This window comes from Bubalus bubalis, chromosome 15 (genome assembly GCF_019923935.1).
Source record: "Bubalus bubalis isolate 160015118507 breed Murrah chromosome 15, NDDB_SH_1, whole genome shotgun sequence".
NCBI classification, from domain to species: Eukaryota; Metazoa; Chordata; class Mammalia; order Artiodactyla; family Bovidae; genus Bubalus; species Bubalus bubalis.
The window spans coordinates 50,041,730-50,062,954 of record NC_059171.1 but is presented as its reverse complement, the minus strand read 5'-3'; the positions used below and the strand labels follow the sequence as shown (position 1 = coordinate 50,062,954).

Below are 21,225 nucleotides of genomic sequence, written 5' to 3'. Positions count from 1 at the left end.
CATGTCTTCATCAGTCCCATCCACTGATTGTCAGTGTGGCCAGAATTTTACCTTTGGCAATGGTTGCCTCTAAATTTCCTGGCCTGCATTGCCTGTCTCTATCAGATTAACTTCCACTCTTCACTGCCAGGTTCTCAGTCTTTGTGTCCAGTCTTGTTGTCTCTCTGGAGCTCCATGCTCACTTAATCAATTGCCCCCTGGGCTTCATGTGAACATCCCAGCTCAAGCTACTCAGTGCTGGATTTCTCTGTACCTGAAACCCTTTGCCCAGGACACCTTCCCATCACCATTCAGTTCTCCCATCAACTGTCTGGAAGCCATCCTCATTTCTTCTCTCTACACCCACATTTAACCCATTGCTATGTCTTAACAATACCACCTCCCAGGTATTTCTCAACTTTATCCTCTTCTCCCGATAACCTGCTATTGTTTACAGAGATTTGAACTTGCCTGAACTTTAGTGGATCCCTCCTGTCTCTCTCTTTTTACACCCTCTTCCTTTTAATTCCCTATACTGTCCTCTGAGCTTTGTTTCCAAAGCGTCAAAACTTTCCTGCACTTCCCTGCCTTCCCCCTCCCTCTGGTTACAATTCATAGATGTTCCCCCAGTTCCGAAGGCATGAAATACACTGAGACTGCTGGTGAGCAAGGACCCTGCCCAGCCATCCATCCATCTACTGTCCTGTCACCTGAAACCCAGGGCTGTGTGCCTCTTCCTTCAGATGACCTTTGTGAAGACGTTCTCTCTCTGGAAATCCTGTTCATATTCATGCATTCAAACATGGTCCATCCGTGAAACTTCCCTAAGATAGCGGTTAGGTACTGTGACCATTTCTCTCCCATAGCACAGTTTTTCCTCTAAGGCTGTCTCCAGTGCCACTGTCTAGCTGTGCTGATCTCATTCTACAAAGGGCTTCCTAGGTGGTGCTAGTGGTAAAGAACCTGCCTGCCAGTGCAGGATATATCAGAGACCTGGGTTGGATCCATGGGTTGGAAAGATCCCCTGGAGAAGGAAATGGCAACACACTCCAGTATTCTTGTCTGGAGAATCCCATGGACAGAGGAGCTGGTGGGCTACAGTCCATGGGGTTGCAAAGAGTCAGACATGACTGAGCAGCTGAGCATAAGCATGAGTCCTACTAAAGGGGTCCATGGAGTCTGAGATACAGCTCCTTTTCCTCCACCAGCCAAACCGCGTGCCTCTGGGGCACAGTCTGCACAGCGGTGCCCTTTGGCTGCAGGCATCTCACCTTGACTGTCTTCCTAGTACCATATGAACTTCTTGACAGCCAGAGTCCTATCACACGAGCTTTGTATCCACAAATCCCAGCGCGTGGTAGACATGCAAAGAATGTTTTGTTTTATGAATGCATGAACAAATGAAGAGACTTTTTCAGTGACCTGTCCTGTGTTTTCATTTTTGACAGGTTTAAAATTAGGAATGGAGCAAGACACCTGGGTAATGATCTCCGAACAGGGTGAGAAACTTTATAAAATGATGTGCAAACAAGGAAATCTGATCAAAGACAGAAAAAGAAAACTGACTACGTTCCCTAAATGCTTTCTGGGAAGGTAGGGTTGTTGTCTGGCTGCCTGTGTTTCTTTCATATTTTCACAATCTCATGTGTTAACTTTCCTTTAATTATTCATTTTTTCCTAAAAAAATATTCTCCTAAGTGTTTTTGAATATTTCTTTACTATCCGCATGTCCTAAGCCATAATGGGATAAGGGAGTGGATATAGAGCCAGGAATCCTGACCAGAAAACTGAAGGCATCCATCCATCCATCCATCCATGACTTTAGTAATTTCTGATAAACTGTGTTTCAGGGGCATGGCAGACTGGGATTAGGCAGAAGCAGGCAGGCAGGCGGGTTTGCCTGTAGGGCACAGAGTCTGGCAAGGACATGGGTGCAGGGCCTTAGAGTCACTTAGACTGAAAGGCACACAGTCTAAACTCCCAATTAATTCAGAATTTAGACAGCTGGGCTCAGGATGAAAGGGTATTGATGAAGAGTCTGAAAAAGTGGGTCACGCGAGGGGCCAGGCACAGAGGAACAGGCAGGGAGGTCACTTGGTTGTTCCGCTCAGAGATCAAACTTGTGCCTCTGGTTCTGCAGATGCTACTCGGCTGTAGGTGGGGATCTCCGCCGGGTTAAGCCAGAGGGCAGGGTAACTGCCTTCAGGTGTCTCTGCTTAGGACACGCTCTGTGCCAGCTTCTTCCTGTACATAATTTCCAGTCTTCAAACACATACTTAAGAGTTAAAAACCTTAATTTTTTTTTTAAAGATTAAGAAACTAGGGGCTCAGGGAGTTTGACATGTCCAAGTTCATACAACTAGGAACTTACAATGTCAATGCTATAAAAGTACACTGAAGAGATAGTTCAAAACCCAGTCCCCACTCAGATCTGATCCTGCCACTGGCTAGTTGAGAGATTTGTTGTTTAGTCACTAAGTAGTGTCCAACTCTTTTGTGACTCCACAGAAGGTAGCCTGCCAGGCTCCTCTGTCCATGGGATTCTCCAAGCAAGAATACTGGAGTGGGTTGCCGTTTCCTTCTCCAGGGCATCCTTCTGACCCAGGGACTGAACCTGAATCTCCTGCATTAGCAGGTGGTTTCTTCCCCTCCAGGGAAGCCCAGTTGAGAGACTGGGGAAGAGTTAAATTTCTCTTTCCTCTATAACAATAGAAATGATTGTATTGCTTACCTGTGATACTGACCAAAATGTCTTCTTTTTTTTCTTGTCTTCCAGTTTTATTGAGCTATAATTGTGTCAGTTTAAGGTACACAGCATAATGATTTGACTTACATACATTGTAAAAGGTTTACTATAATTAGTTTAGTGAGCATCAGTTATCTCATTTAGATACTCATTACAGAAAGAGAAAAAAAATATTTTCCCTTGTGATGAGAATGCTTAGAATTTATTGTTAATTTTTATGTGCAATGACAACAGTGTTAATTATGTTTCAGAATGTCTTCTTAGCTATACAGACTGGAGTGGGCTGCCATTCCCTTCTCTAGGGGATCTTCCTGACCCAGGGATTGAACTCAGGTCTCCTGCATTGCAGGCAGATTCTATACCATTTGAGCCATCAGGAAAGTCCAACATACAAAATCACCATAGACTATGCCAACTCCAACCTCATCAGAAGAATATAGACCAGGAGACCCTGTGCTTGCCGGGGAGCAGTGGGGGTCCCTCTTCTCTGGGGGTGGTCCTTGCAGCAGGCCACACAACAGCAGCAAGCTGTAGTTGCTGGTGTTGGCTGTGCCCCCAGGTAAGGGGAGAGAGCAGATGTGAGCCCCCCTTGGCTTAAGAGTCCCATGTTGCAAAGAAGACACCCTTTCTCAGAACAACCTCATTGGTGTAACCTCCAAGGTTCCCGTAATACATACCCCCTTACTTCAAGAGTAATACTTGATGAGTCACTTCAAGCTGTGGCTTCCCACCAGGTGTTTATAAGTGTGCAATTTAACTATCAGAAACCATTTTGACCACAAGCAGTGTGTTAGTGGCTCAGTTGTGTTGGGTTCTTTGGGACCCCATGGACTGTAGCCCTCCAGGCTCTTCTGTACATGAGGTTTCCAGGTAAGAATGCCACCTAGTAATACAACTGACATTCAACCCTCATCAGTTTCTAGGCAGACAGAGCTAGAAAGCTCACCCAGGCTCAAATTTGTCCTTACTAAAGGACAAAGTTCTATTAAGGCTTTACCCACACCATCTCCTATGGCTGTGGTGCCCATTAACTGCAGTGATCTACAAAGCGTTGCCCAGAACCCTGGTAGCATAGTGGAGACTCAGTAAACATTTGCTATGTTAATTGTAGCCTTTTCCATAACAACATTACTAAGACCTGAGTGTGAGATATTTCTGACCCGATCGTGATCCCTTTGCCATGTGTTGATGGGATCTTTCTATTACTTGATTAGGTTCTGCAATTAAGTCACTAGTTAACTTTCTTTCCTACCCTTTCTTTTTCCCCCCATACTCCTAATTTATAGGAAAACTTAAAATATGCTTTTTACCCTCACTTTATTTGGAAACATTCAGGAATCTGCTAAGATAAAAATGAGGAATTATATTTTAGCTCTGTGCCAACCATCTCAGCCCACTTATGGATGGCTGACATTGAATAATCACTTACCATGTACTAGGCCCAGTGTTGAGTTCCTGACATTTGTCGGCTTCTTTAATCCCAGGCAGCTCTATGGGGTTGATATTCTTATTAATTCCATGTTATTGAGGAAAAAAAAAAATTGAGACTTAGAGAATTAAATTTACTCACCCTACATCACACAGCTCGTAGAGGCAGAAACAGTGTTTGAATCCAAGCTGTCTTATTGCAAAGTTCATGATGTTACCACTATACCAGATTCTATGTTACTTTTCTTTTGGAATGGTTCTTCTTTAATAGAAGCATACAAAGACCTTTAATAGCTTCTTCTGCCTTAAAATGTGCATTGTGGAGTAGACATTTATGTTTGAATTTCCATATCCCTTGGTTATTTGACTTTCCCATATGTGTTGCTTTTAGTTTTGAAACAAATTAAAAAGTAATTTCCTGACACTTTCCATCGCTTTGCTTCTCTGGCCTCTGTGCAAAAATAAAATTGTTCTGAAATATATTCATTAGTTAACATAAGCGTTTAAGCATTAGCTTTTTAAACATGAACATGATAAAATATTTTATTGTAAGATGTCTCTGTATTGTGTTCTCTTAATGATATCACAGGCCTTTAAAAAAAATATCAGTACTGAGATGAGGGTCTCCTAAGTGTTACAAAACACTGGGGCTCCCCACCCTCTCCCAAAATAGTGAGTGATGTAAGCTGTTAATTCTCAGTGGCCTTTCCCAACCACAGCAGATGTGCATGGTAGACAGTTCTGATGGATGGTTTTGTGCTGGAGGGTTCCTTATGGGTGGCAGTTTAGATATAGTGATGAATTTTCCAAGTTATTTTAAAATTTGAAAACAAGGTAGTTAGACTTTTCTGTGTCTTTTAGTGTTTAACATTTGTCTGCTGGGGGCTTCCTTGGTGGCTCAGATGGTAAAAGAATCTGGCTGCAATGCAGGAGACCCAAGTTCGATCCCTGCATCAGGAAGATCCAAGATCCCCTGGAAAACCAAATGACAACCCATTCCGGTATTCTCGCTTGGAGAATCTGATGGACAGAGGAGCCTGGCAGGCTCCAGTCTGTGGATGGGGTTGCATAGAGTTGGACATGACTGAGCGACTAACACACATAATAGACACACCATTGTCTATTGCTGCAAAACAAATTGTCATATACTTAGTCACTTAAAACGATGCACAGGTAGTATTCACTTGTATTTCTGTAGGTCAGAAGTCCAGGTGAGTTAGAGCAGGTCCTGTGCTCAGGGTCTCACAAAGGCAAAATCAAGGTGTTGGCAGGGCAGGGGCTGGGCTCTTATCTTGAATCTTTGAGGAAGACTTCATTTTCCAGCACATTCAGATTGTGGGCAAAATTTCATCCTTTGTGGTTGTAAGGATGAGGTGCCAGTTTCCATGCTGGCCATTGGAAGTTGTCTATATTTTTTGATATATGACCCCTTCTAGCTTAAAAATCAGCAGTGGCACATTGGATCTTTCCTGTGCTTTTACTTGTTCTCACTTCCTCTTATGCCACCAGCCTGAGAAAACTCTGTGCTTCAAAGGGGTCAGCTGCTCAAGTCAGGCCCACTTGGATAGTTTCCATATTTTAAGGTCAACTGACTTGGGATTTTAATTACATATACCAGTCCATTCACAGAGCTACCTAGATTAGAATTTAATTGACAAACCAAGGGATGGAATTCTTTTTTTTATGTTTCTGCTGATTTTTTTATTTTTTAAATTTTTTAAAATATAAATTTATTTTAATTGGAGGTTAATTACTTTACAATATTGTATTGGTTTTGCCATAACGGGAGGGAGGTGGATGGAAGAAGCTTTTTAGAATTCTATCATATAGGGCATGCATAATAGAATTATTTTGTATGCCCTCTTGGAGTTTCAAACCTATTGGTTCTCTGTGCCTGAAAAGCTACATTCAAGACAGTTTATCTCTTATTTTAAGTCACTGTTATTCTATCTAATTCTGCTGTTTAGTTACCTTTAAAATCTGTTGTATCTCTCTAGTCCCAAATTTGCTTTTATATGTCTAATAAAGATACTCTAGAATTTTCTCTTTGTGTTTACTAAAGGTCTAGATAAGTTGAATAGTTATTAAATAGAGTTTAGGTAAGTCTGAATGTATGGACATGAGTTTTCTAGAATAGAGTCCAATGTAAATATATATGGGCCTTACATATATGAAAAAAATGTATGTAAAATTCACTACAAGTTTTGAGGAATATTCCTTTCATAGCTGCTTGATAAATGCATGGTACAGATAGACTTCCTGGGGAAAAACATAATGATTTAACTTCTTCATTGGATTTCGATTGCAGTGAATTTGTGTCATGGCTGTTGGAAATTGGAGAGATTCACAGGCCTGAGGAAGGTGTTCACTTGGGACAAGCATTATTGGAAAATGGAATCATCCATCATGGTAATTATTTTATTAATCACCTATTTAATTTATTTTTCCACAAATTACATTTGCCTTTGTTGCATTGATTGGTTTAGTTTATAATACTTGTCCACGTTATAGGATGCTTATGTTTTTTTCCAACATCCTAGAGTGTCTCATCTGTATAGAATATTGTTTCAGGGAATATAGGCTTATGCTGATTTATTTGTTAACTTGAAACAAACAATTCCAACACAGGCAAGACTTAAATTCCAGTTAAGAATGATGTAGGATTGAGACAAGTTCCTTAATGGTGAGTTCTACCTAGGGTATTTGGGATGCTTCGTGAGTGAGGTGGCCTTAGCACTGGGCATTGTAGAGTGAATGGAACTCTGACAAGGACAGAAGGACATTCCACCCTGAAGAAGTAGTGAAGGGGAGCGTGAAGTTCATGGTGGCCTCTTCAGAACTAGCACAATGTCACAAGGCAGGCCCATGCCTTTCGCAGATGAATATACTGGGGAGAGGGCTGCGATGAGAAAGGAAGGCACACACCCTAACTTAGCAGCTCTTACATTGCTGACTGTGGCGTGTGGGACTGCTTCTGAAGGAAGTGAGGAGCTGATGGGCACCTGGAACCAGAGGAGCGACCAAAGCTTGGTTTCGGAGCTAACTGAGGAGTGGAGAGTTAGAGATTAAAGGAGATTCTGCCTGCAGGGATCGTTCCTTCCTCAGGAGAAAGAAAGACCAGGGCCCTGTGCATGGGCATGATGAGAGGGGTCCATTAGAAGCTGAGAGCATATGTGATACCTCTTTAGACTTGGGAGATGCAGAGTGAGGTAGTATTAGTCACTCAGTCGTGTTCTACTCTTTGCGACTCCATGGAGTGTAGCCCACCAGGCTCCTCTGTCCATTGGGCTCATCCAGGCAAGAATACTGGAGTGGGTTAACATTTCCTTCTCCGGGGGATCTTCCCGCCCCAGGTATCAAACCTGGGTCTCCTGCACTGCAGGCAGATTCTTTACCATCTGAGCCGCCAGGGGAGCCCATGAAGAATGAGGGGTGAGATCAGATTTTCTGTGCTTTCTGTCTGGATGACAGAGATAGTTAAAGAGGAGGACCAGGGGGGAGAAGATGAAGGACTGGGGACCCTCCTCCTGCAGGTGAGGACCCAGCAGGAGGTTGAAAACCTGTGGATGTAACTCTTGAGGTAGAGGGACAGTGAGGTCGTGTTTGTGAATCATTTCAAGAGAGCATCAGGTTCTCAGCACATCAATAAGAAACACCTAAAAAAAACCAACAAAGCAATGATGATTGAACTAAGAATAAAAGCTTGAGGAATTTCTCGTGCAAAATGTGCAAGAAGAGAAAAAGACAAGGAACTGGGACTAAATACGGATATTTGGCTATGGAGTTTTGATGTTTGTCTTTTTCCCTAAATTAGAGTGAGATGAAAATAAACTAGATTCTCCCAATTTTCCCCCAGCACAGTAGATGTTGCCAGTATAATGTCCGCATCTACCCAGATAGGAATCATCTAGCATTCCTGTTCCTTCCTCATGCCATGAAGTCCTGTGAGCCCTACCAACACACAGGTCACTAATCAGACTACTGCTGTCCCAGGATCCCCACCTTCTTCCCAGTCACCACCTTCTTTGTCCTTGTTTCAGTGTTCGTCCTCCACCCCTGTAGAATACTCTGCAGGAAACAGCTGAAGAGACCTTTTAAGACATTTATAAGATCTAGGTGTTCTCTTGCTTACAGTCATCTACTGGCTTCCCATTAAACTTAAAGACAAGTCCAGATTTTTTATGTAAATCTCTTACCAAGGCTCTTGTACATAGCCCTACATGATAGAGCCCCTGACTTCCTCTCTGAGTTGTCTGTACCTAACTCTTGACGTGGCGGCCACCCTGACCTTCTGTCTCTTCTTTGAACACTCCAAGATGACTTTTCATGTAGGATCTTTGCTCTTGCTATTCTCAATCAGCAGTTGCTTAGTAATCCCTAATAAATGTCAGGGACCTGTCTAGGTCCTGGAGAAACAACAGTGAATGAATTAACAGATGCTGATGTATTGGGTCTCATCTTCCATGACACTCTGCCTTTTAGAATCCTACCCAGTCCCCATTATTTCAATAAACTTCTTTTAAATTTTTGCTATTTTTTTCATGGACTCCTTATCAGTCTCTGAAATTGTCCTGTTGTTTCATTTATTTCTTTGTTTAATATTTCTCTCTTTATCTCTCATCCCTACGCTAGATCTCAGTCAAAATAGAAGCACCATGAGAACAGGAGCCTTGTGTGTTAATGTATAGCAAATGCGTACAATGCCCAGAACATATAGGTGCCTCATTATTATTTCCTGAGTGAGTGAATAAATGAATGGCTATATTTTGAACAAACAGATAATACTGAGAAGTTGTATATGATTTTGTACTTGGTCAATTAATGTCATTAAAACTCCATTTAGCATTTAGTGTGCTAAAAGCATCATCCAATATCTTATAAGTTAAGATACTGAGCTAGATGGCTTTCCTGTTTGTGTTTGACTTTCTCTTCTAACCCCACCTTCAGGTATATATTGGGACAAGGATTGAATGTTATTTGTTTTATCCTATATTTTATTGAAGATAAAGGAGGTGGCACATAAAGCAGTTTTGTGTATAATCATTAACTGTCAGAAATGATTATTCTTTTCCCATTCCAGACTGTATAATTCCAGGGACTATGCATTACCCATAGAGTAAGGAAGGAAAAATCTGTTTATGGACACTTGTTTATTCCGTTCCTTACTGATTCTTTCCTTCTTTCTACATGGGAGATATTATGCTAGGTACTTGAAGGTATGTGTACATGAATCAGGGATATTTTTTCTATGGTCTGATGGTTTTAAGCCCATCTTTTTACTTTGTTCATTATGAAATCCAGCTTTGGTATATCTCCTTTCAGAGAAGACAGAAATCTACTAGGTTAGGAGAACTAATTTTTTGCAGGGACTATTGAGAAGGAAAGCTGTATTGGTTAGCACTAGCTGCTGTAATTAGTAAACCTTCCCAACACATTATAGGAGGCTCACATTATAGAAGCTAATTTTTTACTCACATAAAATTTAGTTAATAGTGAAGGATGAGGTTGTGGCATTCGGCTCTGTATAGGGTTTTGGTGCCTGATATAGCCTTGACCATCTTCAATACAGTGCTCCTAAATATCACCTTGGAGGAATGGTGGAGTTTTTTGTTTGTTTTAAATAGGTTTGTACATTTCCCATTGTATATCATTTTTGTGCACATACCTGTGGACACAACTCAGATATGCGATTGCTTCCCTCGTGGCTCAGCTGATAAAGAGTCTATCTGCAATGTAGAAGACCTGGGTTCGATCCCTGGATTGGGAAAATCCCCTGGAGAAGGGAATGATACCCACCCCAGTATTCTGGCCTGGAGAATTCCATGGACTGAACCTCGCAAAGAGTCAGACACGAATGATCAACTTTCACTCACTCACTCACTTGACTGTAAGAGACTCCTAAAAACGTCCTGTAGTTGCATATGCAGGAAAAACAGAAGCTAACGCAATTTGGTAGTCAGTTACTTAATTTCTGTTCCTGAGGCTTAGCTCCTAGGTCAATATAAAATCAATGAATATATGAAAGCTAGAATAATCATAATACATGTGTTAATGTTTTACAATGATATCTGCAAACAGTAGTCACAGAAATCACTTTTAACACTTTTATTTTCAGTTGAGGTTATTGTGACTTCTGCTGCTAATCTGAGTCACTTTAATCCTTTATGAATTAGAAATAACACACACAAAAAATAGTCTTAAAGCTATCTGTCAACAATGGATGCTGCTATTTAAATTGTTTAAAAAATTATGGATATGTAACTTTTTATACTTCTGTGTGATGAGTTAACTATGTTTTAGAAAGAGCTACTTTGTTTGCTACAGTATTTTCTTTTTTGACTATGAGATACCTTGTGACAGGTAACAGAATATTGGAGAAGCTTTATTCCCAATGCTGGAAAGGTCAGGGCGTGAAAAGAGGTTGTCCTTTCAAAGGAGCTGTGAGATTATTTTCAAGTCAACTATCCTCTCTTGCTTTATTTCAACATAGATGGCCCAGAAATTGTATGAGGAAGAGTTGCTTGTTTGTTTAGTGAATTGAATTCTAAAAACTGAAGAAAGTGAAAGTGTTAGTCACTCAGTCATGTCCAACTCTTTGCGACCCCATGAACTGTAGCCTGTCGGGCAGTCTGTGGGATTTTCTAGGCAAGAATACTCTAGTGGGTATCCGTTCCCTTCTCCAGGGGATCTTCCTGACCCAAGGATCAAACCTTGGTCTCCTGCACTGCAGGCAGATTCCTTATCATCTGAGCCACCAGACATGACTGTTATGGGTGGACTTTACAATTAACAAAACTGTTATTACTTTCCCTGAATACATGAATCGCTAGGCAAACATATTAAAGTCACTTTTAAGTTGGTACAAAGTTGATGTGGAATGATACTTATTCAATATCTTCATGAACATAGTTATATAGAGCCTGACCAGTTCAGGACCGCTAAAAGATCTGGAAGGAATCACAGAGGGAACCACCCTTATTCATTTTAGTAATATAAGTATCAAAATATTTTTAACTACCTCCTTCTAGAAAGAGAAAAAAATCAACAACGTAAGCCTTTTTTTGAATGGATATCATAATTTCAGTCCTAATCAACTCCTCCCAGGCTCAGTATTGTCTCCAATAGGAATACAATTTTGAAAAGAAAGTAGTAGGTAAGTTCTGAATTAAAACACAAGAACGCTTTGATTATTTAACTTAAAAGAATTGAAATATTTATAATATGATTAACTCTTTTTTTTCCCCTGAGAAATCTAGCACTGAGTACATTCCATGAATATTGTTTGATTTTGATGACCTGTGTTATTACTGTTACTAGTATCTGATCAAGCTGTAGTGTCAGATTTCACATGTTAGAACTTTTGTCACTGGAAATAATGTTTTTTTTTTTTTTTTAAGTATTCACAATTAACTAATAGAGGTTCTCCCAAAGTATGGTTAGAGAGCACATTATGCAATTTCACATTAATAATTTTATTAGGATGAAGAAATGAGAACCAGACAGGCTAGTTTCATTAGTATGTGATTTCAGCTGCATTTTAGTGAAAATAGAATTCCTAAAATAAAATTGAATGAGTCATCTGTTTTAAAAGGAACCAGCAAAAAAGAAAAAAAAGTCGACTATTATTGCTATTATTCACGTTGCAAATATTGCTGGGAACTTCATCAGAGGCTGAGCCTTGCTACACTGGGAATTCTTGGGTTGGGACAGCATATACTTTCTCTGTGGTAGGTTGATAATGTTCTTCTTATCTTGCTGTATTATTTGCATTAAAAATGCTTATGTGAGAATTCTGAGGGCTCATTCATTATAGCCAGTGGTGTGCTGAAGTTGGCTGGTACAAGCTCTAGAGAGCAGATGATTAAATGTTTTTTAAAAATTGCAAGCTGATTGTTAACCACAGCTATTATTAAAATGAAATGATGTAAATATATAAGTACATATATTATAAATTTAATATATTCTTAAATCTCATCACTTCCTAATTCTTTTACTATATTTTATTGTCTATGGACTTGGTATTATTTGTATCTACTATTTTTTTATGGTGGGAATACTAAATAATCATGTGTCACTGCATGTCTAATTCTGTGTTTAGTGACTTTATTTGGGGAGCTTGAAATTGGCCAGTGTGGGAATTTTTGGTACCGTGGATATTGGCAAATTATACACATCAGTGTTCCTTCTGCCTCATCACCAGAGAGACAGCTGTTAAACATTTGCCAGTACATTCCCGGTAATGCCCAGCATTGCATAGTTGTTTAAAAGATGGTATTAAGCAACCTTCCTCATCAGTTAATAAAGCCATTCCCTCCTCAGGAAGTTGGGGGGAATAAATTTCAGTGCAGAACTATTCACTGTTTTTCTAAGGGAACAGCTACAAGTTACAGATTAACCCAAGAATTATGATCAAAATCACAAGAGTTTACCTTACAGTGAAGGACTCCATTTTTGAGTAGGTTGACCCACCACTTCCTTTATTGTGGCAGGAGACCTTTGGACCCAAGTTTCCTTGAATTTTGGAATATCAATATAATCATTTATTTCAATGACTCTTAAGGGATAAAAATGAGAATTATTAATAGGTAGATTCCGTAGGAGAAACAAATAACTAGTTCTGAAACATGTTGTAAGATTTCAAAATATTTTTATTTTTCTTTCACATATGTTTTTCTTTTTGACTTAACCTAGAAAAAGAGATGCCAAAAGGTGATGTTGTCTTTTTGGCAGCAGTCATATCTCAGTTTTATGGCTATTAAGTCATTCATTTGGTTTGGATAGGTTAGGGTGAAATAGCTGAAACTTTGTATACGTGTGTGTGTATGTGTTACAAGTCTCTTGTTTTTCTTATGGACTCACCTAAAATGGTTTATTAGAATTAATCCTGACAGGTTTTTCTCTCCCTTCAACTTTTTTAGCAAAAAGTAAAGGTCAAAGTCTTCTATCTAATCATGAAAATAGAACCCATTGCAATAAATTATCTTTTCTGCAAATGTTGCATTCCCTGTAAAGAAACATTTAAATGTAAACTCTTTGAGATTTAATTTGAGGTTTTTCCTTTCTAAAACAATTATTTTTTTATTAGACTACCTATAAAATACTTCTGGAAAAAATAAAACTTGAAAGTTTAGAAGGAGTCTTTATAAATATGAAAATCTTATTCTAAGAATGAAAGTGAAGGGTGACCACTCTCACTTTCCATTGAAGAAAAAAAAATTAAACAATGTAAAAGAAAAGCATTTGTCAATGTAAGAAAACTGTTAAAAGTTTGTTATCAGTTACATATTGAATTTATCTAATGTACTCTGGAGATTTAAACACAGGATAAATGGTTAAGATCCGTGTATGTGTGGTCTTGGCTTGATTGCTATAAGATAAGACAGATAAATGCTAAAACTCACTTCTGGGGCTGAGAATCAAATTATGACTCACTAACTGGAGTATCTGCTATTTGAAGGGCACTTTCTACTTGACTTTGAGCATTGTGAAGAAATAGAAAATACATACTCATTTATTAAAGTATATATATATACTATGCTAATATGTATAGTATATATGGTATATGTATCTGTTACATATACTATGCTAGCTGAATGTTGCTAACCTCAGTTTAGTTCTTCAGTCCATCTGTGGAAATTGTAACTATATCACAAAATCTTATCATTAATCTTACTGTCGAAATACTGGATTAGCATTACTATGTTAGGGAAACAAAAGATTTTGATAAAATTAAAAGCTTTCAGTATTTGGGAATATGTGTTTTACAAATATGTTTTTATCTTCTACTTTTTGGATTGTCAGGATTTTAATATGCTGTTCTTATATTCTTAGTTACAGATAAACATCAGTTTAAACCAGAACAGATGCTATATAGATTTCGTTATGATGATGGAACCTTTTATCCAAGAAATGAGATGCAGGATGTTATTTCAAAGGTAATAGCCTCTCCCACACCTTTAATCAATGGAAGAATTCATTTTGTCCTACTGAAGCAAGATAAAATTTTGTAGGGAGACCAAAATTCTTCTGGCATAGGAAGTTTTTATGTGACATATGGAAACAAGCCTCTCGGTGTTTTCTTGCCATTATAAGAATTGTAATATTAAATCCTATTGTTTTTTTCTCTTATCTTCTTCTAATGCAGTTGCATCACTGGGAAGATTATATCCATTGAAAACTATTTTACATGTAGCAACAAGTGGTCATGATACTTGAATACATTTAACAAAAATACAAATTATAAAATTCATGAAATATCATTTTTCTTTGTACACTTGCAAACTCTGTATTGACATATAATGATCAAGTAGTATGGTGGGTCATTGCATAGATTTATAAATCATCTGTTTGCATTATATGTTGAAATTTTATATTTTAAGAAAAATAATTCTTAAGATATTTTTCACATGTATGTGTATATGTCATATGTATGTATATACACACACACATGAATGTATATATGTATACTTATGTATATGTATATGTGTATGTATATACAAATACCTATATGTATATACATGTATATATGTATTTAGTTCAGTTTAGTCTCTCAGTTGTGTCTGACGCTTTGTGATCCCATGAACTGCAGCATGCCAGGCCTCCCGGAGGGCACCCAAACTCATGTCCATTGAGTTGGTGATGCCATTAAACCATCTCATCCTCTGTCGTCCCCTTCTCCTCCTGCCTTCAATCTTTCCCAGCATCAGGGTCTTTTCCAGTGAGTCAGCTCTTCACATCAGATGACCAAAGTATTGGAGTTTCAGCTTCAACATTAGTCCTTCCAATGAACACCCAGGACTGATCTCCTTTAGGAAGGACTGGTTGGATCTCCCTGCAGTCCAAGGGACTCTCAAGAGTTTTCTCCAACAACAGAGTTCAAAAGCATCAGTTCTTCTGCACTCAGCTTTCTTTATAGTCCAACTTTCACATCCATACATGACTACTGGAAAAACCATAATCTTGACTAGATGGACCTTTGTTGACAAAGGAATGTCTCTGCTTTTTAATATGCTGTCTAGGTTGGTCATAACTTTCCTTCCAGGGAGTAAGCGTCTTTGAATTTCATGGCTGCAATCACCATCTGCAGTGATTTTGGAGCCCCCCTCCAAAATAAAGTCTGAACACTGTTTCCACTGTTTCCCCATCTAATTGCCAAGAAGTGATGGGACCGGATGCCATGATCTTCGTTTTGTGAATGTTGAGCTTTAAGCCAGCTTTTTCACTCTCCTCTTTCACTTTTTCACTTTCATCAAGAGGCTCTTTAGTTCTCCTTCACTTTCTGCTATAAGGGTGGTGTCATCTGCATATCTGAGGTGATTGATATTTCTCCCGGCAATCTTGATTCCAGCTTGTGCCTCTTCCAGCCCAGCGTTTCTCATGATGTACTCTGCATACAAGTTAAATAAGCAGGGTGACAATATACAGCCTTGATGTATTCATTTTCCTATTTGGAACCAGTCTGTTGTTCCATGTCCAGTTCTAACTGTTGCTTCCTGACCTGCATACAGATTTCTCAAGAGGCCAGTCAGGTGTTCTGGTATTCCCATCTCTTTCAGAATTTTCCAGTTTATTGTGATCCACACAGTCAAAGGCTTTGGCATAGTCAATAAAGCAGAAATAGATGTTTATTGGAACTCTCTTCCTTTTTCCATGATCCAGTGAATGTTGGCAATTTGATCTCTGGTTCCTCTGCCTTTTCTAAAACCAGCTTGAACATCTGGAAGTTCATGGTTCACATATTGCTGAAACCTGGCTTGGAGAATTTTGAGCATTACTTTACTAGCATGTGAGATGAGTGCAATTGTGCGGTAGTTTGAGCATTCTTTGGCATTGCCTTTCTTTGGGATTGGAATGAAAACTGACCTTTTCCAGTCCTGTGGCCACTGCTGAGTTTTCCAAATTTGCTGGCATATTGAGTGCAGCACTTTCACAGCATCATCTTTCAGGATTTGGAATAGCTCAACTGGAATTCCATCACCTCCACTAGCTTTGTTCGTAGTGATGCTTTCTAAGGCTCACTTGACTTCACATTCCAGGATGTCTGGCTCTAGGTGAGTGATAACACCATTGTGATTATCTGGGTCATGAAGATCTTTTTTGTACAGTTCTTCTGTGTTTTCTTGCCCCCTCTTCTTAATATCTTCTGCTTCTGTTAGGTCCATACCGTTTCTGTCTTTTATAGAGCCCATCGTTGTAAGAAATGTTCCCTTGTTATCTCTAACTTTCTTGAAGAGATCTCTAGTCTTTCCCATTCTGTTGCTTTCCTCTCTTTCTTTGCATTGATCGCTGAGGAAGGCTTTTTTGTATGTATGCGTAGGTGTATATATGTGTATCATATGCATGTTTGTACATGCATATGTATGAATGTCACTTGTAGGTGAAAAATTAATAACACAATTTAATCCTATTTTTAGTTATTCAGATATGATTTTTTAATATAATGTAACATTTGAATAACTTCAAATTGGTTAAGATTGTGTAATAATTTCAGAATAATCTATTTCTAAATTTCATTGGTATGTCCATTGGCTGATTTTACTTGCTTTTGACATGTCTTTATTTTACAACAGGGTGTACGATTATATTGTCGTCTTCACAGTCTGTTTACTCCAGTCATAAGGTGAGTCTAGTTTCTAAATTCTGGGCAGTTTAAATGGAAATATTTATATTGCATATTAGGTAAATATTATTAAGCTTATTTTGTTTTTCTTCCAAACGTGAACATTTTGCTCTTAAAGATATTTTAAGTAACAATTTATCTTAAAATATTTCAAAATTTTCTGGAGCTCTAATTATAGAGTTTCTTCTACTCTTTTTATTCTGATTTCTAAAATTATTTGCCATTAATTCATAGTAAGGAGAAGGAAATGCCAACCCACCCCAGTGTTCTTACCTGGAAAATCCCAGGGATGGAGGAACCTCGTGGGCTGCCGTCTATGGGGTTGCACAGAGTTGGACACGACTGAAGTGACTTAGCAGCATAGTAAATTACAGGTTAGATAATGAAATTATCCACAGTCAGTTAGTATTTGATAAATAATAGTTGAGTAACCAGACAGGATTTCAAAATACTATTTACTAATAAATATTTACCATTATGATTACTTGTATATTAATTTTTTCAATTAGACTTATGATCAAATCTTTGATTTGTATTTTATGTCAAAATATTTTCTTTTAATCATCTTTTATTGAAAGAAAAAGTTTTGCACTTGAAACTTAAGAATTAATTTGGATTTAATAATTTTATCAGTTTCTCTATACCATATTTTTACTTCTGAAGAGATATGCCTTTCTGGTTTCTAAAGAGAAATTAGGATTCATTTTCAGTTTATCCTTTTAGAAAGATAGCAGAAAACTTTGAGTTTTATGTTATGATTACTAATAGAGATAATCAAGAGGAGAATTGTATTTGTAGTATCCACAAACTGATAGAACTGATGTAATATAATAGTAAATTAATTTCAGATGGCCAGATTTCATTTGGAGTTTATTGACTAAAACATATTTTTCAGAACAAAAAAATGAATGTATGATTTCTAAAATGAATGTAGAGGCTTTTCAGTCATGGATATAGAATCCAGGCGTTTGATGGACAGTGTTTCTATTTTTCACTCTGGTTTCCAATTCCAAGGAAATGCAGAGCTTAAAAAAAAAATTCCAAAAGTTGCTGATTAAGTGTTGGAATGCCCACACTTCAGATCCTGAAAGAGAAAATACAGTCTTACCTATTACCCCTGAAAATGCCCTGTCCACTTTCACAAGCAGGCTTCACAAAGTAAAAAAAAAAAGAAAGAAACCAGTATTTGTTGATTCTCTGCTATGTTCCTGGCACAGACATTCTGTAAATATTTTGGATAGCATAATGCTAAAAAATGGTTACTTAATAATAGCACATGGGTTTTTTTGTGCTTGTATGTGTGTTCAGTTGATCAGTTGTGTCTGACTCTTTGAAATCCCATGGACTGTAGCCCATCAGGCTCCTTTGTCCATGGGATTCTCCAGGCAAGAATACTGGAGTGGGTTGCCGTGCCCTCCTCCAGGGGATCTTCCCAACGCAGAGATTGAACCCAGGTCTTAAACTAATAGAAACCGATACCGGATTATTTTTTCATGCCATGTGTGTGTCTGTGTGTATGTAGGTTTTATATATGAGAAAATGTGTTCTGAAAATATATTTTAGCCACGTGAGATTTTTTATCAAGAAAGTTACATTCTAAAAGAGCTGATAAGAAGGAATTGTTCTTTGGCTAGAAATGACTATGGTTTATGAGTTGTCAAGGGTAAATTTATGGGGAAAAAATCCATAAAGCAGATGGAATGTGTGATAGTCATACTTTTAATATGTATGAACTCAGCTTATGAAAAGAAAAATGACTTGGGTGAAAAAATCTATAGAGCCACATGTATTCTATAAAAACTACCCTGTCCTTCTTTTTGACACGTATGGAAGCCAAGATGAAATGGATGATGGGGTGTCAGAAACGGAGACAGATTTTAAAAGATTAAAAAAAAAAATCTGCTGTTGATTACTGGCTAACCTAGTACATTCACTATTGAAATCTCAGGAATTTCAGTCATATTTTGGAGAGCTTTTTATGAGAGTGGATGAAATGATGTCAATATTAATTGTAAATTGCTGACAGAAGTTAAAAGAACCATGAATATAGCCAGTAATTATTTGTCACGTCAAGTTGATTGCAGTTTGGATTTTTTTTTTTTTTGACATTTTGAAAGAATCTCCTTTTCTCATTCCATTTTGATTCAGGCCAGCAAAATAAATGAATCATAGGTTTCTGCCCTTGGGGTCTTGTTCTGATCCTGAGCACTTTGTAGTTATCTAACTAGACTTTGAAAGATTTCTCAGATCCGGGAACTTTGCAGACAGGAGAGTCTGCTCTCGGTTCCCTTGGCTGCCTGGGGATGTGGTGTGACTAAGGCCATGCTGTGATCAGACAAAATGACAAGAATGTGTGTTTCCCTCTGGGGAGGCCTGAGGTCTGCCACTACAGCTGAGCCAACTGAATCATCCTCCAGGGCAAATCGTGCCTACCTGGAGAATTCAAGAACAGAAATGCAAAGGGTGGATTTATTCTCCACATTTTGAGGAATTCTTTCGTAAACCCTATCTTGATTTATTTATTTATTTATTTTTTCCCTATCTTGATTTAAAGGGAATGAATTTTGTTTTATTATTCTTTTATTAATGAGCAATTGTATTTCTAGCCAAGTTATTACCAAATAAGACAGCAGTAATAATCAATTTGGATATAAGAAAATGTGAAAGAAGAAATGTCCTATTTTGGTATCCTTGGGGGTTTCTTCTCCTGGTTTGAACTGATGAAGGGAATTGTCAGGTGTTGCATAAACCTTGTAAAGCTCCCTTGTTTACTTGTAAGTGGGGCAATCAATTCAGATTCCGTCGAGTAAACTTTTCTGTTGCACACTGATACTAAATGAAGTGTTCTTGGTGCTTATTTATCCCCCTCTTTTTTCCCCCTTACTTACCCTCTTGCTTAGTGTTTTTGGTTTCTCTTTCCTTTGTAGAGATAAAGATTATCACTTAAGAACCTACAAGTCTGTCGTTATGGCCAACAAGCTGATAGACTGGTTGATTGCACAGGTAAATAGACAAATAGAAATTGCTGAGTTACCTTCATGGCTGCTTTAAACTTTGAGGTGATTTAGGGATTTTAAAAACTCCCTACTTGCCAATGAGACACAGTGAAATGACTTGACCAAGTTCATACAGCTGGAATGAAGCAGAATTAGGATTTGAACCTGGATCATCTGATTTCAGAGTTTTCAAACTTAATTTTTATGCTGTATTGTCTTTCAAGAGGGAGATGTTTTGTGATTCAAAAATATCAGCTGAGATCCATTCAAAAGACTAAGTGTAATTTGAATATCACTAAAGAAAAGTGTGTATATGTACTGAAGTTTCTCATATGTTTTGTTTACAGTTTTTTTTTAAGGTATCTAATGTTTAGTCCTAGCAAGTTATTCTAGTCACCTTGTGCCGTCTTCTCTGTTAGATGATAATTGTATCTTGATATTATGAGCTTTGGTATCCATCTGCACACATTGTAAATAAGAAAGTGCAGAATTTATTGTGATTGTCACTCTGCTTCTCAGAGTGTGGGAGCTGACAGCTGGTACTGAGAAATGTTATTTGCAACTCAAGGCATCCAGCCCATTATAATATATATTCAAATATAAATTTATTTAGATGTTTTATCATACTAGATTAACTAATAAATAATCAAATGTTTTCCACAGGTTAAAGGAAAGGCCAAGAAAACTGATATTTGCTTTGACAGAACTTACTATTTTGGAGAAGGGATATGGCTTGGTTGAAATGTTGTCATTACATTTGGATATTTGAGTCAAGTTAGTTTTTTGTTACTGAAGAAAATCATCTACATCTTTTGTTACAAGTGAATAATAGTATTTGATGCTCAGTCATGGAAATGTTTATTTTTGCCTTAAATATAAATGTTTAATTCGTATTTGATTTATCTGTGCACATACTTTTTGAAATTTTTATTATTTAATATTAACTTCTAGACTATCCAGGAATACCTGGTTTTACATTTAGTATTTAGATTTATTTTATTGAGAAATTAAGATCTTAAAGCAAACAGTTCTTTTTTAGATAAAACCCAAATTCCAGTGTTCAATGGGTTTACTAGTGTGAAAACCATTTATAATATGTTGATCAGTGCCTGTCATTGGGATTGGTTCTATGTTTGGTAATAGAGTTGAAATTTCACATAGAAATTATACTGTTAGAGAATTCACATGAATTCTTCTATGTTGATTATGTGAGAAAACTGAAGAAAGTTTTTTTTTTTTTTTTTGAAGCAAAGGCTAATACTGAATAAATATTTAGAGTTCTGACAAAGGAAGTCAGTCATCAACTTTTTTTTTTCCTTTTTGGCACTTTTACTTTCCAAGTATGAACATTAGAAGACTAAAATAAGTTGCTCAAAACCCAGACCAAGTTGCAATTCTCTTTTACTTCAGGTTTTCTTTCTGGTCTGTTATGCCAGTGCCTGTAGAAATGCCTGCAT

General features: G+C 37.8%; 1 protein-coding gene across 2 annotated transcripts in view; it reads left to right on the top strand.

Moving 5' to 3' along the window:
• PREX2 (phosphatidylinositol-3,4,5-trisphosphate dependent Rac exchange factor 2) overlaps positions 1-21,225 on the top strand; it is a 298,802-nt gene that overhangs the window by 105,012 nt on the left and 172,565 nt on the right. For both annotated transcript variants that reach the window (XM_006061194.4, XM_045162805.1), the window contains exons 10-14: positions 1,428-1,572; positions 6,462-6,562; positions 13,985-14,088; positions 16,723-16,772; positions 19,700-19,775. In XM_006061194.4, coding sequence (XP_006061256.2) covers positions 1,428-1,572; positions 6,462-6,562; positions 13,985-14,088; positions 16,723-16,772; positions 19,700-19,775 — 476 coding nt within the window. The remainder of the gene's footprint in view (positions 1-1,427; positions 1,573-6,461; positions 6,563-13,984; positions 14,089-16,722; positions 16,773-19,699; positions 19,776-21,225) is intronic.